We start from the raw sequence: 23,022 nt of genomic DNA on the forward strand, positions 1-23,022 counted from the left end.
CTGACTTCTATGTTTGTTTCTTTGAATTAAGCAGAATAACTACTTCTAAATTTGAAGGAATGGGCTTGTGTATGGTCATCCCCTATGTAGACCTTGTGTGCTTGGTGACTTTCACTGGCTGGAGATGTGGCTGGCATGGGCTGGGTGTCCCGGGACTCTCCACACAGTGGGCACGCTGGCAGGATAGGTGAAGTGGGTACAGGTCAGTGTGGTCCCTGAGCTCTCCCTGCAGCAGGTGCCCTGGCAGAATAACTAAAGCTAGAGTGGGTACATGCTGGGGTGTCCCGAGGCTCTACACCCAGAGGGAAACTTAGCTGCATAGCTGAAGCTGACGTGGATATTATTTGGGGTATCCCTGAGTTCTCCACACAGAGGGCACCCTAGCAGAACAGGGGAAGCTGAAGTGGGTGTATGCCAGGGGATCCCAGGGCTATTCATGCAGTGGGCATCCTGTCCCAACAGCTAAAGCTAAAGCTGTTGGAGGTCAGAGTGTTTTTCAGGTTCTATACAGAGGGCACTCTGGCCGGATGACTGAAGTGAATGTAAGCCAGGATTTCTGGGAGCAATACTTGCAGGGGCGTCCTGGTGGGGTGGCTGGAGCTGAAGCAGTGTGTGGACCAGAAGACCCTTGAGTTCTTTGTACAGAGGGTGCCCTGGTAGGATAGCTGAAGTGGGTGCAACAGGTATGTTTTAGGACTCTCTGTAGAGAGAGTGCCTTGGAGGGGTGTCGGCTGGAGCTGAGGCAGGGGTACATGCCTGGCCAGGAAGGGGCCTGGGGTACTCTGCACAGGGGTTGCCATATATCACATTTTGTTTACCCATTTATCTGTTGGTGGGCATTTAGGTTGTTCCTATCTTTTGGCTACTGTGAATAATGCTAATATGTACATTGACATACAAGTGTCTGTTTGAGTCCTTGCCTTAAATTCTTTTTGGTATATACCTGGGACAATTGCTGGGTCATATGGTAATCCTATGTTTAGTTTTTGAGGAACCACAGACCTGTTTTCGACAGTGGCTGTACCATTTTACATTCCCACCAGCAATGTGCTAGGAATCCAGTTTCTCCATATCCGTGCTGACACTCGTTATTTTCCATTTTTAAAAAGAATATAGCTATCCTACCAGGTGTGAAATGGTACAGACTTACATTCTCAAAGAATCACTCTGGGAAGAGCATGGAGGATAGGCTGAAGAAGGAAAATCCAGGAGGCAGAGAAAATAGCTGAGAAGTTCTTGCTAGGGTTTGTTTTCAGAGCACTGGTCTAAGAGAGTGGTCCTGGACAGCAGGGCATGGAAAGGGAAGGGCATGTTATGACACATTGTGTCATAACACATTTAAAAGAGAATTCATGATTGTTGGTTAAGGAGAGCAGGCATACAGGAAGTGTCCAGAATGATGATATACGCTGAGATCAAGGGACAGACGGTGAATTCAGTTTTGGACACAATGAGAACATGGTTCATTCTGGGATCTTCAACTGGGCAGTTGGATATGAGGGTCTGGAACTTTGGGGTGACACCTGGTCTGGAGATGGAGAGTCACATGTCACTAATGTTCAGAAAGCCATTGCAGTGATTGGCATGGAGGCAGTCACTGGGGGAAGTGTATGGAGTGGGAAGACTTGGGGGCTGAGGATATACTCTGGGGGGACTCAAGCCTAAACACTTTAAAGGGAGGAGGGAAATCCTACCCCAAAAGTGAGAAGACATGGCTCTGAAGTAGGACTAGTATCTCAGAAACCAAAGAAAGATGGTTTTAAAAAGAGGAAGGCATGAAAAGTAGCAAATCTGGAGAATGTTTTGATTGTATTTGCAATTACCCAGGTTTGTGCTGCAAAAAAGAAATGAATTGTTTGGGTAAGACATGATCGTGCCTTTTTTCTGTTCTACCAGGGACCATTAAATAATAGTATATTTGGATTTCATAAGTACAATAGGTTTGGATTTCACCATTTCTTTTGAGTTTTTTTTCCTTGTAGTTCAGTTGACAGTGTAATATTAGATTTGTTTGTACGACGTAGTGATTTGACAATTCCACACAGGACTTAATGCTCACTATGATAAATGTACTTACCATCTGTCACCCTATGATGTTATTATAATATCATTGACTGTATACCCTGTGCTGTACTTTGCATCCCTGTGACTCATTTATAACTGGAATTTTGTACCTCGTAATTCCCTTCACCTATTTTGTCCCTCCCCTCATCTACCTCCCTTCTGGTAACCACCAGTTTGGTCTTTGCATTTAAGAGTCTATTTTTGTTTGTTTGTTTTGATACCCTTGGAAAAATATTTTTAAAAATACATATTTTTGAAAACTCAGCCTGCATAATTTTTTAATGTTGAATGTAGTCTGTCACCATCGGTATATTTCATTGTAATAGTGGTCTGATGGTAATTACATTTCTTAAATACATGTACATACATATTCACACTCATATACATTTGGCATATTCTGCTAGAGAATATACTACTGTGAATATTAATATTGGCAAGTGATCGGAGTTTCCAGTTTTCAAGATATTTAATTAAAAAACAAATTTTAACAAATTAATTTCTTTTGTTGAAAGGTCTGAGATTTTTCATTCATTTTTAGGCTATTTTAATACAGCCACTACACAATTTTTGGTTAAGCCAACACATGTTTAAAAATTATTCTATTTTATATTATTCATATGACAATTACATTTCTCAGGATTTGCATGAGATGATTTTTAAGTAGAGCACCAATTACTGTACATTGTCAGTTAGCAGTTTTTGTTGCCCTGATGGGGATGATGTGCCTGTCAGCCTTAGGAAGAGAACTACCACTTGTGTTGACAGTAATAATCATTTCGGGTCATTAGGAGCTGAGGGTAGCATTTCTAACTAAAGACTTAATAGCGTTTAGGAATATGGTACTTAATCTCACCACTGATTTTTTCTTTCAAGAATTACATAAAAGCTGTTTCATGTAGTTTGACATTTTATCCTGCTTTTTTGTAGAATGGAAGATGGTGAACAACAAGTAAAAATGAAGTCCTTCAGGTACATTGAACCATTGAGTTTGGTAGATGGTGGGTGGAAAAGGTTGCACTTGCAAACCTTTAGCCAAAGTAAAAGGTGACGTCAAGATAGAATTGACTCACGAATAGTAGGTTTTTCTCATTCGTCATGCTCTGAAAAGTGGTGATTATCAAGTACCTGTTAGCTTTTCTGTCTACTTGAATAACATTTGGTCTTAAATTGCCTTTAAATTTTTCTTAGAGGGACTGTTTATTAAAATATTTTCTTTAGGCACTGGAGAGAAGCTGATTCATGCTGTAAACAAATCACAGTTACTTCTGAGGAGCGTCTGGTTGTTAGGAATTCATCCGCATGAATTCTTTGTCAATCGTTTCAACATCTTCTCAACGTCAACAAAATTTTTCCTACATCCGGCAGCATGGCCAGATCTCAGTTTTGCTTTTATTTCATTTATTCTGGCTTTTGATATGATTTACAAAACTCTGACAGGGGTCAAAGTGGCAGTAACTACACAGAATTAAGAGCCAGACCCCTGCTGCAGAATTATCAAGCAGAGAACCAGCTTCTGGTAAATACGCCTTGCCCTAATACAGTTCTTCAGAAATCTTTTAGGTGCATCTCCTTCAAGTAAAGGGCTTTATTAAAAAACTAGCTATTTTATCTTCCTCTGGGTTTCCTAGCTCCCACCATCATCACTCATTGTTCTCCACAGGGCCTTGCTCCCGCCTGTTCTCACCTGCCTCTAACCCCTACCTCTGAGACAGAACACCCCGTCTGCTGGACATTCCTGGAATCAGGCAGCTCTGTCCATTGCTAGTGTCCGTGCTAGTGGGTAATACTGGTAGAAACGAGAGGTGATAATTCTAGCAAGAGGATAACTATGACATTCTTCTAATCATAAAATTTTAATCTAAAAGTTATGAATGGACCAAAGCATGAGGATATAGCTAAATTTTATGTGAACGTACATGTAACTTGAATTCTATCCAGTTCACTCAAAAGTACATATTTTGTTCCAAGAGTGGCATTACCCAAGGGTGAACGGTTGGGGGGAAGGGGAATATTATCTCCATTGGTTTTCATTAGTGTTCTCCCCTCCTCTACTCTTTTATGTGGAAAAATTACATTTTCTTTCATCTAATTTCATCTAAAGTTGCCATAAAGACAGGTCAGAGCAAGTCTCCTCCTTCTTTCCCATCAGATTGTCCTTTTTAAACTCTTCTTATGTAGAAATCCTGGAGGTGCCATGATCGAAGTGCCATAGGTGAAACAGACAGATATTTACAGTTAAGTGTGAAGAGTGAAAGAGCCTAACGCAAATGTAAGATATACAATTTTCCCCGGCAGTTTACCATCTGTGAAAAAAGGTCTTATCAATGGCCTCTTCCTGTTAATTGGCAACGTTTTTCTTTCCTTGTGATGTATTCAATAATACTGAATTTCCAACAGATGGTGGCTTAGGTCTGGTGACACGGTAGCAGTGCAGATGACACTGAGGCAGCTGAGAGAGGAAGGTGATTCATCCTGTAGTAGTCACAGACGGTTTCCCGGAAGAATAACAGAGCTGGGTTTTGAAGAAGGAAGAGGATTTTTCCAAGAATATAGAAGGGAAGGAGATTCTAAGCTTAGCAAAGAGCAAGTCAGAGGAGATATGAGGTGACTTGGCATGTGTGAGGACTAGCAAGTCGTTTGGCATTGCTCCAGAGTGACATGTGGAGATGTAGGGAACGCACAGAGAGATGCAGCTGGAAAGGAAGGCACAAGCCAGGTCATGGAGAACCTTGGGATGTCATGAGGAAGTTGGGCCCTTCCTCTTAGGAAGTGAAGATACATTTTAGCAGTTTGATACAATGGAATTAGATGACTTCATTTGTTTTCGAGTGATAATTCTGGAATTCTAGAAGTGGTTTGTATAGACTGGAAGACACTAGAAGTATAGCAGATTAAAAGGCTTTTGGGGTAGTGCAATGAGCTATCACCTAATGAATTAAGGTGGTGGCAGAGTGAATGGGGAGGAAGAGAAGACCTATATAAGAACCATTTTAAGAACTAGAACCTACAAGAGTTTGTGATTATTTGGCTCTTCAGAGTGAAGAAGAAGGAAGGGTCTAGAACGAGCCTGGTGATATCGGCAACCAAGATAAACTCTACAGGAGTAAATCAGGGGTAAAGGAGGAAGGAGAAATAAAATGGGGGTACATTGTAAAGAATGTATTCAGAGTGGGCTTCCTTGAGTTTTAAGGCACTTGTGAATCATTTAGGTGTGTAGTTCAAGTTTTGAAGGTCAGGAATGGGGCGAGGTATGAACGAGATAGGGATTTAATGGTAAGTAGAGTATGAACAGTTGTAAAGCTTTGAGAGAAGGAGCTATCTCAGGGTGAAGCTGTAGGGTGAGGAAAGAGTAGAGCCAAGTTGGGAATCTTGGGGACACCACTATTTAAGGCAAGAGGCAGAGCTGATAAAGAGACTAAGGGGACTGAGCGGAGCAGGGAGGGTGGAGGAGCAGGAGAGGGTCACAGGAGCCAGTGGAAGAATGAGTGTCAGTACCGTCAAATTCAAGGCAGCGATCAGCAAGGAGTTGCATAAAATAAGGATGACCTCTGCTAGAAATAGTGTCAGTGGGGCAGGGTTTGTGGAAGGTTGATTTTAATAGATGGAAGGGTGCCTGCTTGAGAAGTGGAAAGAGTGGAGATGGTGTTCTTCCAGGAAGCTGGCTGAGAAGGGAAGACGGTAGCGAGGTAAAAACCCCTAGGAGTGGGGAAAGGTGGGTTCTTTTTCCCCACAGGGAGAGATTTGCACACATTTGCAGCCCCGTGGGAAGCTGCTGGGGAGGAGAATGAAGTGACCATGCTGAAGTGAATACCGGCGAGGAAGCGTTGGGTAGCCTTCTAAGACTGAGGGAAGTTCTAAAATGACCCATGTGGCTCTCAGACACCTCTTAGTTCTTGAAGATTTCTGGAAAGAAGCTAGGGAGGAAGGAGCGGGGGTCGTTGGTGGGGTGAGAGACAAGCACCGTTCCTGTGCTTAGCAGCTCCCTCCTCATCCCCGACCCGGAAGTGCAGGGCCAGAGCTGGAAGCAAGGAGGGCGTGTTCGCAGGCCTCCAGCCTTGCCTCCAGGGTAGCTGGGTCTGCTCGATGTGAAGAATGAAGGAGGTTCTTTTCCTTCTTAGAGAAGCTCACAGCCAAACCGAAAAGCGGAGGAGAGATAAAATGAATAACCTGATTGAAGAACTGTCTGCAATGATCCCTCAGTGCAATCCCATGGCACGTAAACTGGACAAACTTACGGTGTTGAGAATGGCTGTCCAACACTTGAGATCTTTGAAAGGTGAGTTCACAAATGGCTTCCGCATTTGGTCTTTTTGTTTTGTTTTTAAAGATTTTATTGATTTGAGACAGAGATAGCGAAATAGTGACAGAGAGCATGAGCAGGGAGGAGAGGGAGAAGCAGGCTCCCCTCTGAGTGGAGAGCCCGATCCCAGGACCCTGGGATTGTGACTTGAGCCGAAGGCAGACACTTAACCAACTGAGCCACCCAGGCGCCCCGCACTTGGATTCGTGAAGTCCTCCCTGTAACAGGTCCCGGATTCATTTGTTTTGTTGTTATTGGCTCCTAAAATTCTATACAGATGTGTCTTTCAGTTTTATAGGCATCAGTTTGTTTCTAGGCATCAATTTTGATGCTCATATTCCGTAGGTGGAGAGAATACTAATCTGAGTATTGAAAATCTTGGTTTCACTAAAAGCTTTATCTTAAATGCACACAGTATGGCTTTCCATGTGTGTCATCTTCACTGTCTTTCATCAATGTCTTAGAGTTTTCAGAGTACAGTCCTTCCACTGCCTCGGCAAAATTTATTCCTAGGTGCTTTATTCTCTCTGATGCAATGGTAAATGTGATCTCTTAATTTCTCTTTCTGCTAGTTTGTTAATAGTGTATAGAAATGCAATGGATTTCTTTATGTTAATTTTGTATTCTGCAACTTTACTGAATTCATTTATTAGAACGAATAGTTTTTTGGTGGAGTCCTTAGGATTTTCTATATGTAGTATCTTGTCATCTGCATATAGTGAGAGTTCTACTCCTTCCTTACCAATTTGGATGCCTCTTATTTCTTTTTCTTATCTGATTGCTGTGGCTAGGACTTCCAGGACTATGTTGAATAAAAGTGGTGAGAGTGGGCATTCTTGTCTTCTTCCTGATCTTAGAGGGAAAACTTTCAGCTTTTTACCACTAAGGATGAGGTTAGCTCTGGGTTTGTCATTTATAGCATTTATTATGTTATGTTCCCTCTCTACCCACTTTGTTGAGTTTTTCTGAGTGTTGAATTTGTCAAATGCTTTTTCTGCATCTGTTAAGGTGATCGTATGATTTTTATCCTTCATTTTATAATGTGTGTTATGTTGATTGATTTGTAGATACTGAACCATCCTTGCATCTCTGGAATGAATCCCACTCGATCATGGAGAATGATCCTTTTAATGTATTGTTAAGTTTGGTTTGGAAATATTGAGGATTTTTATGTTCATCAGGGATATTGGTTGGTAATTTTCTTGTTTTGTAGTGTCTTCGTTTTTGGTATCAGGGTAATGCTGGCATCATAGAATGAATATGGAAGTTTTCCTTTCTCTTCTATATTTTGGAATGATTTGATAAGGGTAGGTATTAACTTTTCTTTAAATGTTTGGTAGAATTCCCCTGTGAAGCCATCTGGCCCTGGACTTTTGTTTATTGGTAGTTTTTTGATTACTGATGCAATTTCATTGGTGGTAATTGGTTTGTTCAGATTCTTTCTTCCTGATTCAGTTTTGGGAGATTGTAGATTTCTAGAAATTTACCCATTTCTTCTAGTTTGTCTAATTTTTTTGCGTAACTTTTATAGAATCCTTAGGATTGTTGTGGTGTCGCTTGTAACTTCTCTTGCATTTCTCGTTTTGATTCTTTTTCTTGATGAATCTGGCTAAAGTTTTAACAGTTTTGTTTGTCTTTATTTCATTTATTTCCACTCTGATCTTTATTATTTTCTTCCTTTTACTGCCTGGGTTTTGTTTTTTTTTTCTAGCTCCTTTAGGTATAAAGTTAGATTGTTGGAGATTTTTCTTCTTTCTTGAAGTGGGTCTGTATCACTCTAAACTTCCCTCTCAGGATTGCTTTTGCTGCATCCAAGAGATCTTGAACCATTGTCTCTATTTTCATTCATCTCCATGTATTTTTTCCTTTCCTCTATGACTTGTTGACCCATTGGTTGTTTAATAGCATGTTTTCTGGCCTCCACACGTTTGTTTTTCCAGTTTTGGTTTTTTTTGTTTTTGTAATTGATTTTGGGTCTTTTTGTTTTTGTAATTGATTTTATTTCACTGTCGTAGTCAGAAAAAAATGTTTGATTTCAGTCGTCTTTTAATTTCAGTCTTCTTAAATTTATTGAGACTTGTTTCGTGGCCTAACGTTTGATCTATTCTGGAGAATGTTTCCTGTGCACTTGAATGTATATTCTCTTGTTTTGGGATGGGATGTTTTGTGTGTATGTATATCTGTTAAGCCCATCTGTTGTAATCTGTCATTCAAAGCCACTGTTTCCTTATTTTCTTCTGGGTGATCTATCCATTGATATAAGTAGGATGTTAAAGTGCCCACTACTATTGTGTTAATTTCTCCCTTTGTCTGTTAATGTTTGCCTTACATATTTAGGTGCTCCGGTGTTACATGCATATTTACAATTGTGAGATCCTCTTTTGAATCAATCCCTTTATTATTATGTAATGTCCTTCTCCATCTCTTATTCTAGTGTTTTAAAGTCTATTTTGTTGATATAAGTGTTTCTACCCCATCTTTTGTTTTGCTTTCATTTGCATGGAATATCTTTTTCCATTCCTTCCTTTTCAGCCTGTGTCTTTAGCTCTGAAGTGAGTCCCTTGGAGGCAGCATGTAATTGGGTCTTGTTTTGTTGTCCATTGAGTCACCCTGTGTTTTTTGGCTGGAGCATTACCTTTATTTACATTTAAAGTAATTATTGATAGGCACATATTGGCATTTTAAAAATTGTTTTCTGGTAGTTTTTATAGGTCCTCTCCATTCCTTTCTTCTTCTTTTGGTCCCTTCCCTTGTGATTTGAGGACTTTCTTTAGTGTTATGTTTGGATTTCTTTCTCTTTACCTTTTGTGTATGTATTATAGGTTTTCGGTTGTAGTAACCATGAGTTTCATCTATAACATCCTAAGTATATAGCAGCCTGTACCAAGTTGTTGGTCCCTTAACTTTGAACACATTCTACAAGCACCACATTTGTACTCCTCCGTCCACATTTTATACATATGCTGTCACATTTTACATCTTTTTCTTTTGTGTATCCCTTGACTCATTTTTGTAGATATTATTTTACTACTTTTAACTGTCATACTAGCTTTGCAAGTGGTTCATCTACCACCTTTACTGTATGTTGGTTTTTACCGCTGAAATATTTTTCTTTTATAATTTTCTTCTGGTTTTGGCCTTTTCTGCTTAAGTCCCTTTAACAAAAACTAGATATACTTAAATCACCTTCCTTAGATTTCTACATGCGGTAGAACAGTGGTTCCTGTACTCCAACTGGCTGAACACATGCAGATCTGGAGAGTAGGCAGTGGGGAAAAGAAAGTTCGGCCTTGATCCCTTCAATGCCAGGCAGAACAGTACAAGTGTGGGGAGACTGCTTGGCATGCTTCCTTTTGGGATGTGACAGGAGGTCTCATTTTCATAACGATCCATTGTGAAACAGGATTCTCTTTTACCCACAACTGGATCTTACATCAGTTGTATGCAATATTTCCCTTAAATCTTTTAGCAGTGAACATTCGCAGCCCCAGCTGAGGTCATTTGATTGCAACCCTAAAGTTACCCAACAAGTTTGACATTCGCAATGCCCGGAGGGAGGAGGACCTAAGGGAAAAGTCATGAATCCATCAACTAATTTAACAAACATGCACTGAGCATCAGGTAGGGTCCTGTCTGTGCTGGGAACTTGAAAAGGAAGGAACAAGATCTCTACGCTCTTGGGGTTCACGGTAGGCAAGGGAGACAGACCCAGGCAGAGATCATTAAGCCCAGGGCGATAAATGCTACAGTGGAAGTAGGAGTGGGGGGAGCAGCAAGAACAGCTCAGTAGGGAGGACGTACTGTCTCAATCCGGGGCAGATTCCTTGCACCAGAGCACAGGTTTTTGCCATTGGCCCTTCTGAGGTGGTCAAGGACTCCTCACATCCTGAGTGGACCCTTTAGTCAGTGCTTAAGGAGAGGACCTAAGACACCTGGGTCTGCCTCCAGTGCCCTTACCGGAGTAGACCCCCCAACTTGCTCTGCAAAAGACCCCAAATCATCAGAGGACTGCATGTGGATCATGTTATTTTGGTCCCTACATAATTACTTTAAAGACAAATGGATCGTGAAATGAATTTTTGCACTACTTTAAACAGTGCTTCTCAAAGTATCTGGGTGGAGGACAAGTGTTACCCACCCCCACCCATTATAAAATACAGTTAATTCCTGGAAAAATGGTCATGGGCCGGGGTGCCACAATAGTGTCACATTTCCATAAAAGCATCTAAATTTTTTTTAAAGATTTATTGATTTATTTGACACAGAGAATTCGCATGTGCACAAGCCGGGGGAGTGGGAGAAGGAGAAGCGGGATCCCCGCTGAGCAGCGAGCCCGAAGATGGGCTTGATCCCAGGACCCTGGGATCATGGCCTGAGCCAAAGGCAGACGCTTAACCAACTGAGCTGCCCGGACACCCCCAAAAATGCATATTCTTCATTTCTGTACTCACCTGCCACAGTTTGCTGATGACGCTGGTCTGCAGACCACACTTGGAGTAGCCCTGCTTCTCAGCATGTGCCTTCAGAGCAACTGGGCATTCTGTGTGTGCAGTCATCATACTGGGGCTCAGTGGGGGTGCAGTGCTGCATGCATACAGGTCCCAGAGGCAATCTCCTGGGTTCAAAGCCTGGCTCCCTGATTTAATAGCTTGTGACTTTCAAGTAATTTCACATTCTAATCCTCAATTGCCTTAGCCGTAAACTAGGGCTAATGCATTTAACTAGGTAGGGTTGTTGTTAAGAGAAAAGAGTAACACCTATAAAGGGCAAGCACAGTGTTTACTCAGGGTGGGGGTGGGGGGAAGAGGAATAGCTACTGTGATTTTGAACATTTTAACCTAATGAACACTGTGCTAAAGGTAAGTGATGGTGGTTGCTTGTTTGTTATCTCTTGGGGCACCTAGCATCTGCCTTGGGCTCAGGTCATGGTCAAGTCTCCAGCTCAAGCCCCACATCAGGCTCCCTCTCTCTCTCAAATAAATAAAATCTTAAAAATTTGTTAGCCCTCATTGCACATGTACAGAATATCACAGCATGTGTTTTATACACACCTCAGCCTGGCTTCGGCCCTGCCCTTACCCCCCTCATTTTCTCCTTAGCATGTCCTCCCTCACTGCGTGGGCTTGCCCGTTCTGGCTGATTGACACAGATAGGGTATCCCCAGCATATTTCTGCCAACCTTAGGGCCAGACAAGCAGACAGCCCGGCCTTGCTCAAATTGATTTATGGCTGTACCCTGGCCCGAAACTCTGTATCTTTCGCTTTTCTCAACTCCCTCCCACAGGTCGCTGTGTAGTCGTTGTAATAACAAGAAATCATTTGAGTTCATTCTTGGAGGCCTACTTAGAAGATAGATTCCGAGAGAGATTTTCATTTGCTTATGCAAGGCTCATAAGGGTGCTACCAGTCTGAAAAAAACTTTATCAAGTAAGACTATGAGGTGTTTTTGATTTTCTGGGTTTTCCCCCCCCCCAGACTTAGGTATTTGGTGAATTTGAGCTGCAAATCCATCCAAGGGCCGATGTGTGGTTAAAATGTCCCAGGGTGGGGAAAACAACAACAGAAACCTCTCAGGGTATTAACCCATCTTTCTCTCGCAAAAGCAACTTCTCTTGTAGTCCTCAGAAAGAGGGACTTGAGGTTAGGAAAGATGAGAAGTTTAACAGAGGGGAAATTGGTTTACCTGTGAATTACCCTCGCCTGGAGATTATCTGGGGACAGGGTACCTTGGCTTGGTGGACTGTCTCTTGCGCCCCCTTGTGGCCACAAATGGCTTTCTCCTGTTGAGGTGGGTGGATGCCTTCAGGGCAAACGGAATTTGGTACCTCCCTTATTTCTCTTATTCAAACTTTTACCTAGGTCATGACCTGCTGGTTCCTCATTTTGCCAGCTGTTCAGTTAGAGACTTTTATTTTAATACAATAAACTGTGCTAAGGGCTTAAAATGAATTATTTCATTTATATTTTATACATTTTTATATATTATCAGAAGTCTCCTTATGATTTTTACCATTGGGTAAAAATGTGACATTTGGAAAATCTTATGAATCCATAGAAGTGATTAAAAGTTCCACAGTCTTCCTATTTAGGGTAATTCACATAATCAGGTTTTTTGGTTTTTGTGGGGGCGGGGGAAGGTTTGGTTTTCTGAGTAGGCTCCATGCTGGGCATGGAGCCCAACACAGGGCTTGAACTCATGACCCTGAGATCAAGACCTGAGCTGAGATCAAGAGTTGGATGTTTAACTGACTGAGCCACCCAGGTGCCCCTGAACAGTTTTAAGAAGCTAAGGAATTATAGATTCTAACTAGATTCTTGAATACTGTTGCATGTAATTATAGTGTTATAGAAAATATAGTTCTCTTTGGAAATCCAGCTCCTACTGTGTATACATTTAAGTATAAGTGAATAAATAGTTCCAAGGACTTACATTTTAAAAGCAGGACATCTTAATGTAGTACTATTGAAAGAATGATTACGATAAAGTTGTAGAATGTGCTAAAAGTACCAACTCCAATGTAGCGACAACAGAGCTCATTTTCCTTGAGCACTTACTATGTTTCCAACTCTATTTTCCATAACTTTTGGACTTATTTTTAGGTATGACAAATTCTTATGCAGGAGATAATTATAGACCTTCATTTATTCAGGATAATGAGCTCAGACACTTAATCCTTAAGGTAAGTCAAGAGTTATATTTGTCTAAGCTGTGTTTGTCCTTTCAGTTTTACTTGGATGGGAGGCAGATTTTCTTCAGTTTGCTTCCTGCTGCCAACACACAGGGCTCCCTAGTACACCATAGCTCCCTTCCTACAAAAATAAGTTGCTTAAGTAACCGTGTCTTAATTTGGGCTGATGAAAGTAGAGGCAGGATAGGCACTTTCCAAAGTATGGAACAAAGCTTGTCTTAGTCCTAAACTGACACTGCCTACTGTGCTCCCCTCCTCTGCCATGGGGTCTGCCCCCCTCCGTCACCACCTCCTTCAAAACCTTGTATTCTTTTCTCTTCCGGATCCTGTTCTCTGCACGTTAGCCAGTTACTGCTTAATGGGCTCTTACTCAGTGCTTTGACATTTCTGTTCTCATCATTTCATATGCATGGGTTTTCAGATTCGCTCGTCAAGACGTTTATTCTTCATGGAAAATATGACCATGTCATTGCTTATTCTGCCCCCAGGAGGTGATAAATGTCTTGCTCTTGTGCTATGACTCCTGGGATTTAAACCATAGTATCATTAAATAGAAAGATTCTTTATATATATACTTGCCCATTTTTCTTTTAATTTTTAAAAAAGCTCTTCTTTTATCTGAACAGCTGAATTTAAATATATTATTCCCGACAGGAATGTAAAGGATTTTTTTTTTGAAGAGCAACATTTTTAAAGTTAGCAAAATGTACAGTATGCTTTGGAAGCTTTCTCATCAATCTTTAAGTTTGTTTTTTTTTTTTTTTCAGTCCTAATATAACACTGGTTCTGCCCTTCTAGAATGTCTGCCTAACTCACCTCATGTTTGTTTCCAGGTAGTAGACATGAATCAAGGGAGTGCCCAGGGAAGTGCTAGACTCCTCCTGTGTCCATACATATCCATTTCCATATAGGTTGCTTCACAAGGGATATACTGGGCAGATTTCAATGGGAGTACCTGAGGCTAGAATTTTTTAAGTTTAGTTTTAAATGAGCAACACCTTATTATTCAAAAAGTGTATTGTAGGATGTCTTCTCTTTTCCTTGTCCCCACTCTACACCTCCCCTTCATCTCAGCACATCCTTGGGCGGTTGTTACTGCTGTGTTTGGAGACCTTTCTAGTCTCTATGTGCAGTATAGAATTTGGGATAGGTCATTTTCGTATTAGAAAATGTCTCAACCCAATATTCCATGGCCAAACTTGCCATGTCAAAACCTAGTTTAGACTGGGGTTCAATCTGATGTTCTTCATCAATCCTTTTGTAGCTTAAGAAAACGTCCTAATTTTACTAGCTCTATGACCACTCTTTGTTTTATTGCTACGGGAATTTTCACAGTATCTGCATGTGTGTAAGAAAGAAGATATTTAAAAATATTCACTTTTATATTTTTAAATCCTAGACTGCAGAAGGCTTCCTATTTGTGGTTGGATGTGAAAGAGGAAAATTTCTCTTCGTTTCTAAATCAGTCTCCAAAATACTTAATTATGATCAGGTATCCAAAACTGAGGCTATTTTCCACAGGATGTTTAATTTCTTTGAACACATATGTATTTCTGAGTTCTCTTCCTGAACTCTGGGCTGTGGGCACTTAGGTTCTGCTAGGTTAGAACTCCCAGAGAGATGGAAATGTATGGAAAGATGATGGGTTCTCATTTCTGATTGTGTTCCCTTCCTGACCTCCAGCAAGTTATTTTCCTGAGCTGCAGCTTTCTCTTATGCAAAAAGGGGAAATGATGATTACACCTGTCTCTTAGGATGTAAAGACAAAATAACTGGCACATTTGAGACTGTCTGAACAATGTTAGTTGTCCTTCTGTTTCCTCCAAAAGACAGCATTATTATTTACTATTAGGTTATATGCCTTGCATAACAGCTTTTGATCTAAGCTCTGGCAACAAACTCTAAAATTCATCTTTTATTTAACTACCTTTATAATCTCTTTCCTCCTCATGCCCGAGCACCATTTAATTTGAACTAGATACTCAAAAGCTCTAGCACTAACACGAACCCAACAGAGTGAATCAACTGGACCTGTGCTCACCTTTAAAATAGAAATCAGATAGACCACAGCTTTCCTCTTAAATAATTCCCAAGAATTTCACCTATATTCTCCCCAAACATGGGAATTTGGGAGATAGAAGATTCACGGATGAGTTGAATAACAGAAGAAGAGGCATTATGAGCCTACATACAGAAGGAGTAAGAACCAAATGAATCATGCAGCTGCTTATAGTGGTATTGGGGACACAAAGGCAGGTCAAGACTTGGTTGTTCCATTTCCTAACAGGATAGAACATCACACACACACACACACACACACACACACACACACACACACAGACAACTTACAGTTCAGGATAGCATTAGTTCTAGATTAGTGACATATCCCACTGGGCACTGACCTAGCATTTCAGACCATTCAAGAGACATACTGACTACTCAGGAAGACTTCGGAATCCCCATGCTGTAGGGTCTGCTCCTTAGCTTTTCAGATTCAGAAACCTGATTTGCTTTGAAGCATAGAGTTATGGGTAGGAACTTCTATTAACCAATCACACCGTAGAGTGATTTATAAAATGCTATTTTTTAAAATATGAGATCTCTAACTACCAAGCAATCCAGGCTACTCGTCCGTTTGTCCAGCTGGTCCATGTGTTCTATCTTCTATAAGAATGTCTACATAGGTAATAAAGTATTTCGCAAGACGGGTGATCACTGTGGGTCAGGGAAGGCTTCCTATACAAAGTAGAATGTCTGCTTAGGTGTTGAGCAGGAGAAGAGGAGGAAGACATTTCAAATTGAGGAGGGAGTCGGGAGTCAAAGCCAATTGGCCAGAGTGGCTAGGGAACTATGAGTTTGTAGAGAAGGGGTGGTGAGCTCTAGGTGATGAGACCATGCAAGCAAAGGCATAGACGTGGGAATGCTGTACATAGTGGGAGAAGTGGGAGGGAAATGGGAGGCGTTCTAGGTTGGATTTTGTTTTTTAATACTATAGTGATTTAAAAAAAATAAGTCACACCATAAAATTAAAGATACTTTGTGACTTCCATATTATAGTACAATCTCTTTACTTTTGCCAAGGATAAAAAAATTTAAAGTAAATCATAGTATGATTTAGAAGCAACAAGTGAATTGGGGGATTTTAACAAGAGTTCACTGAATATTAGCGATTAGGTGTTTGTGATCTGTGTTTCCAGATACAATTTTGTGTGCATGTTTTTTTATCTAGAAGTATCACCCTGCTTTTAACACTAAGTTAATGTCACACAGTGTAGTGGATGTATCTTTGAGCTTAAGGAAAAAGTCTTAACAGTATTTATGTGAAGAAATGTAGAAAAATTGTACTGATTTTCAACCTTATAAATATCTACCTTATAAATAGGCTAGCCTGACTGGACAAAGCTTATTTGACTTCTTACATCCAAAAGATGTTGCCAAAGTGAAGGAGCAACTTTCTTCTTCTGATATTTCACCGAGAGAGAAGCTGATTGATGCCAAAAGTAAGTGCTTATCCCAGCAGGTCCATAAGTTCATGCAAATATAATTATTACTTAAAAGCACAGCTATACAGTATTTTGAAAAATTAGCTAATTATGATTTTATCAAGAGGAGATTTAGTAAACTTTACAGAGTTCAAAAACAGAGTTCGAAAAACAATGTAACTAAATAGAGAATTCCTATATTCATATACACATACAAAACCAGATATATTCATATGAAGATGCTTTGGGGAGTACGTGATTGCTTCATAGTCACTCTTTTTCATAGGTTAGTAAAATCTTTATAAGAAAGTATCAGTTGGGATTTTAAAATTGCTGGGGTTTCCATTATTCAGCTATATGCTGAGAGATAGTTCTTTCGTATATGAGTTAGGTCTACTCAAAATGAAAGACCTTATATAATTGTACTTTGGAAGTGTAAATATTTTTATCTTCTTTGAAAATACCTCTCTGAAAATGCTTAGTGCCAAACAATTATTTATAGTATAAAGTAATGATGCTTTATGCCATTGATTACTACTATAAGTTGAGGGGTTTTTTTTTTTTCATTTAAAAATTTTTTAAATTTCATATTACCTTTGTTTCTACCCCTAGGGGGAAAAATGCAGGTAAACTACAAATGTTTATAAGTTATAAAAATAGGAGTACTTGGCATATGCTCTTTTTGGTATATTTCACTTTGTGGTTTACCATATAATGATGTCATTGCTTTAAGTAACCATTGTTCTTTTTCAATTTACAAAAAGAAAAGGTAATAGTTTTGAAATGTGTCTCCTAACATTTCCTATCATCTATATGAAAATATTCTTCTCTACCTGTTCTCTTGCCTCCTCCTGCTATGAAAGCTGGTTTGCAAGTTCACAGGAATTTCCACAGTGGAAGGACTCATGTGTATTCTGGCTCGAGGCGATCCTTTTTTTGTCGGATAAAGAGCTGTAAAATCTCTGTCAAAGAAGAGCATGAATGCTTATCCACCTCAAAGAAGAAAGGTATCATCGTTTTAAAATATCAAGTGATTTAAGGCATGGTTCTAGAATTAATGTCCTAAAAGCTTTCTATACAGAAAGTGTGTGATCAAGGCAAATACTTGAGGCCAAGAGCACCTAAGGAAATATTGTTTTTTTAACCAGAATTATTTAGATTGACTTGTCCTATCTTTCAAATTTATCAGGTAATTACAGGCCCTTTATTGCCCAAGATTTCAGAGGTGCTGTTGAAATTGCAATTTGGGGGCATTTGAATGGGAATAAAACTTTTATTATGAAATCCATTGTTTTAAAATATAAAAGTTAGGTCTTCTTAAAAAACTGCAATAATACAAGAGCCTGATTTGGTTAGTTTTGGTGAAAATTTAAGATGTTCCAGGTATAGTTTCAGTGCTTTTGGTTCTTTGGTAAATAGTTCTAGTTCTGTTTTCCTATGATTCTTTTACAGATTTGTCTTATTTACATTTTTAATTGATGTAACACTCATCTATTTTACTTGCCTGAAAAATTCTGGGGACTGAAAAATGTCTGACACTTTTTCGCCTAAGAACATCTTAACCTATTAGATATAGGATTTCCTATGCAAATTTTAATGTGAGATTTGCTTTCCCATCCTTTAAGAGGATATTGATACTGAGCTGCAAGATTCAATTTATTTACAAGTTTTGGCAAATCTTTTTTGGCAACCACCTAAGATGATAATCACTCAACACTCGCTTATTAAGATGTAGCTGTGCCAGATAGGGTCCTGTACTAAGTGTTTTCCTCCCCGTGAAAAACTATTCTTACCACTGATTTCGAATCAGGGAAGAAAGACTTGAAGAGTTTCAGTAACTTGCAGAAAAGGAAATCGGTGAAACAAACTGAGGGCCTCAGAGGGGAGGGGGGTGGGGGACTGGGATAGACCGGTGATGGGTATCAAGGAGGGCACGTATTGCATGGTGCACTGGGTGTTACACGCAACTAATGAACCATGGAACTTTACATCAAAAACTAGGGGTGTACTGTATGGTGACTAACATAAAAAAAATTTTTTAAAAAAGGAAATCCGTAAAACTCACACTTAAACCTAAACCCCCCTACTCTTACGTTACACTATAAAGAAACATAAGCAGAATGAATCAGCAGTCGTAAGAGAGGATCTGTTTGTAAACCATTAATTGCCGCTCTCGTGCCCTTGACTCTGAGTGGGCAAGCGTTGTCTACAGTCACTTGTAAGGCCTCCTGGGGTTGAAGTCACAGTTGATGAAGAGGCCGTGGAATCCAGCTCACTGGTATCAGATTTTGGTTCTGTCACTTACCAGCTCTGTGATTATGAACAAGTGTCTTAATCCCTCTGAACCTCCGTTTCCTTATGTATAAAACAAGATTATTCACAGCCTCGTAGGGCTCTGTGGAGTAGGTAAACGCTTCGACTCTGGAGTCAAACTGTTCAGGTTTGAATCCTAACTTGTGAGTAACTGTGTGACTTGGGATAAATTACTAAGGCCTTCTGGGTCTCACTCTTTTCAACTACAGAAAGAAAATAATAGAACCTCCCTCCTAGGGTGGTTATTAGGATTAAGTGAGTTAATACATGTGTTGTGCTTACCCTGGCTCCTAGCATAGTAACACTAGATAAATGTTAGGAGTGGTTATGAGTATTAGAAATAATGCACCTAAACTCTTAGGACACTGCAAGCAGATGGTGTTGGCATTACCTCAGGGGGCCTGTTTCCTCTGCCTTCCTTCCCAAGTCAGTCATGTTAATCTCCTATTAATCTTATATTTGACATGGCCATAGGATGTGGAACTTATCTCCAAGGGCAGGAATATTCCTTCTGTGTGGATGGTCCAAGGAGTCATACTCCATGTAGACCCTGGACCGTAGTGCGTTTTACCCTTAGGGTATAACTAGAGGTGAACCAATGCCATACTGAGTAGACCCAACCGTGAGTGAATCACCTAATCTATACAACAGTCCGTGTGAGAGAAAAACATGGGAGCCATGGCTGAAATCTCTGTGGTATTTAAGTTGAGCAAAGTCTTTATCAGTTTTTGTAAGTGTTTGTTTTAGAGATTACCAAATTAGGGAGTAATAGTTCTGGTCTAAGATGGCAACACAGGAAGACTCTGAACTCACCTCCTCCACAGACACCAAACCTACACCTATCTCTAGAGCAATTCCTCCTGAAGCAGCTCTGCGGGCTGACCGAACAGCTTCTGCACAATAAAAGACCACATGGAGAATGGCACAGTAACAAAGGGAAACCCTAACACCGAGAACTGTAGTGGGAAGAGGAAGTACTGAGGGACTAGGAATAGATCTGTCTGCAGTGGGGCATACAAAAAAGCCACAGTTTAAAAGAGCAACTAGAATACACAGGAACTAGCCCTACAACCCTGCCAAATGGCAGGGAGCTACTGGCACTCTCTCCAGGTCAGAGGGGCTGGTGAGCACCACAGTTTACATTCCCCCTCCACCTTCACCATATGGATGAGAGCAGGGTGTGGGTACCTGAGCTGGCCTTCTGTGTCAGTGAGCCCCAGGCCCCGAGTCCACAGCAGCCCTAAGGCAGCCCCACAGCTGTGCACAACAGGACATCCCTGGGCAGCACTCACTACAGCTCCAGCCGTCTTGCCAAGGTGACACAAGTGCAAAGCACCCTGGAACACTCCAGGTTCACTTCAGCTCCAGCTGGCTTGCTAGGGCATCCCCAGTGCAGATTGCTCTGGGACCCCACCCCACCAGGGTGCCCCTTGTGCAGACTGCCCTGGGAACACCTGGTCCATACCCATCCCCGCTCCATTTGCCCTGACAGAGCTATGCTGAATACCCCCATACTCTAATTTGTTCCCACTTCAGCTGACCACACATCTGTGCAGAATGCCCAGGGACTCCCCCAGCCCATGCCTATACTTCAGTTTCAGCTATCCTGCCGGGGTGCCCTCTATGCAGAGAGCCTCAGGACCCACTAGCTTGCACCTACCTTTATTTCAGCTGTGCTGCCAGAGTATCTTCTTTGTGGAGAACCCGGAGACCTCCTTAGCCTGTGCCCACTTCAGCTGTCCTGCCAGGGCACTCTCTGTGCAGATAGTCCTATGAGCACTCCAACTCATGCCTACTTCAGCCCTGGCCATCCTACCAGGGCACTCCCAGCATGGAGTGCCCTAGGACACCCCCTGACACCAGCTACAGTTCCAACCAGCCAGCCAAAGTCACCAGATACAAGTCTATACAGGCAATGACCATACATACACAAGACAATTCCTTCAGGTTTAGGAGAAATCGCTGTTCTGCCTATTTCATGGAAACGAACACAGAAAGTCAAGAAAAATGGGGAGACAGAGGAGCATGCTCCAAATGAAAGAATAAGACAAAACCTCAGAAAAAGAACTAAATGAAATAGAGATAAATAAGCAATATGCCTGATAAAGAGTTTCAAGTAATGGTCATAAAGATGTTCACCAGACTGGAGAGAAGAGTGGAAGAACTCAGTGAGAACTTCAACAAAGAGATAGAAAATATAAAAGAGAAGGAATCAAAGTTGAAGAATACAAAAACTGAAAGGAAAAATGTACTAGGGGGATCAATAGATTAATGGATACAAAAGAATGGATCAGCAATCTGGAAGATAGGGTAATGGAAAGCACCCAAGCTGAACAGCAAGAAGAAGAAAGAATTTTTAAAAAGGGGCAATAAGTAAAGGAACTCTTCAACAACATCGAGCAAACATTCATTCACATTATTGGAGTCCTAGAAGGAGAAGAGAGAGAGAGAAAGGAGCAGAACACTTATTTGAAGATGTAAGAGCTGGACAAGTCTCTATTCCAGGGAAGGAATAGACCAAGGAGGTCTGCATCAAGATACATCATAATTAAAATGTCAAAGATTAAAGAGAAAGAGAAAATTTTAAAAGCAGCAGGTGCTGAAAGGTAGAAAAAAACCCTACAACAAAGAATACTCTACCTGGGAAGGTTATCATTAAGAATTGAAAGAGATAAATAGTACCCAGACAAACAAAAGTTAAAGGAGTTCATCACCACTAAACTGGCATTATAAGAAAAGTTAAAGGGACTTCTTGAAGTGGAAAAGAAAAGGCCATACTTATGAATAACAAGATGTAAAATATGACAACATATAAATATAACATGGGGGAGGAGAATAAAAAATCTTTCAGAATGTGTTCAAACTTAAGTGACCATCAACTTAATATAGACTGCTGTATACTTAAGATGCTATATATAAACCTAATGGTGACCACAAACCAAACATCTGTAATAGGTACATAAAAAATAAACAGAAAGCCAGGCATAACACTAAACGTCATCAGTCGTAAGGGTAGAGAGCAAGAGAAGAGAGGAACAGAGAAGAACTACAACAACCAACAGAAAACAAACAAAATGGCAGTAAGTACATACCTATCAATAATTACTTTAAAAGTAAATGGTCTAAATGTTCCAATCGAGGACACAGGGTGATTCAGTGGATTAAAGGAAAAATACCCATCATTTATGCTGCCTACAAAAGGCTCACTTCAGACCTAAACACCCATACAGACTAAAAGTGAAAGGATCAAAAAAGGATATTCTATGCAAATGGAAGCAAAAAAGAAAACAAAACCTGATAGCGATACTTACATCAAACAAAATAGACTTTAACATGTAAATGTTCAAACTTTAACAGTAAAACGGTCACTTCTGCAGATGACAAGTGACAAAAGGGGTTATGCAGAATAATAAAAGGATTAGTTCAACAAGAGGATAGAACAATTATAGTCATGCATCCAACATAAGAGTACCTAAATACGTAAAAAATATTAACAGTCATAAAGGGAGACAGTAATACAATAATAGTAGGGGACTTTAACATCCCACTTACGTCAATGGATAGATCATCCATGCAGAAAATCAATGAAGAAATCAAATCAATAAAGTGTCTTTGAATGATACACTAGACTAGATAAACTTAACAGATACATACAGAACATTTCATCCAAAAACAGAGTACACATTCTTTTCAAGTAGCCATGGAACATTCTCCAGGATAGATCACATGTACACCACAAGTTTCAATAAATTTAAGAAGATAAAAATTATACACACATCTTTTCCAACCACAACAGTATGAAACCAGAAATCATAAGATAAAACTCTTAAATACATGGAGGCTAGACAACATGCTTCTACTAAACAAAAGGTCAATGAAGAAATCAGGGAGGAAATCAAATACTTGGAGACGAGGGTACTTGGGTAGCTCTGCACTCAGTGGGGAATCTGCTTGAGATTCTTTCCCTCTGACCCTCGCCCTGCTCATTCTCACTCACACTCACTCTCTCAAAATAAGTAAATAAATCTTTAAAAAAAAAATACATGGAGACAAATGAAAATGGAAACCCAATGGTCCAAAATTTGGGGGACACAGTGAAAGCAGTTCTGAGGGAAGTGTATAGCAATGCAAGCCTACCTCAGAAAACAAGAAAAGTCTCAATCTAACCTTACAC

General features: G+C 40.4%; 1 protein-coding gene across 3 annotated transcripts in view; it reads left to right on the top strand.

The window, feature by feature from the left end:
• The window catches only part of ARNTL2 (aryl hydrocarbon receptor nuclear translocator like 2), a 113,319-nt gene that overhangs the window by 54,178 nt on the left and 36,119 nt on the right, over window positions 1-23,022 (top strand). For 2 of the 3 annotated variants that reach the window (XR_005837887.1, XM_040642273.1), the window contains exons 4-9: window positions 2,992-3,033; window positions 6,183-6,340; window positions 12,965-13,044; window positions 14,453-14,545; window positions 16,436-16,553; window positions 17,399-17,542. Coding sequence is in view for 2 of the 3 variants with exons in the window: in XM_040642273.1 (XP_040498207.1) it covers window positions 2,992-3,033; window positions 6,183-6,340; window positions 12,965-13,044; window positions 14,453-14,545; window positions 16,436-16,553; window positions 17,399-17,542 (635 nt within the window). In the remaining variant the exon portion in view is untranslated. The remainder of the gene's footprint in view (window positions 1-2,991; window positions 3,034-6,182; window positions 6,341-12,964; window positions 13,045-14,452; window positions 14,546-16,435; window positions 16,554-17,398; window positions 17,543-23,022) is intronic. The other variant, XM_040642274.1, reaches the window with a different exon arrangement.

The sequence above is a fragment of the Ursus maritimus genome, unplaced genomic scaffold (genome assembly GCF_017311325.1).
Source record: "Ursus maritimus isolate PB19 unplaced genomic scaffold, ASM1731132v1 scaffold_26, whole genome shotgun sequence".
In the NCBI taxonomy this organism is placed as follows: domain Eukaryota; kingdom Metazoa; phylum Chordata; class Mammalia; order Carnivora; family Ursidae; genus Ursus; species Ursus maritimus.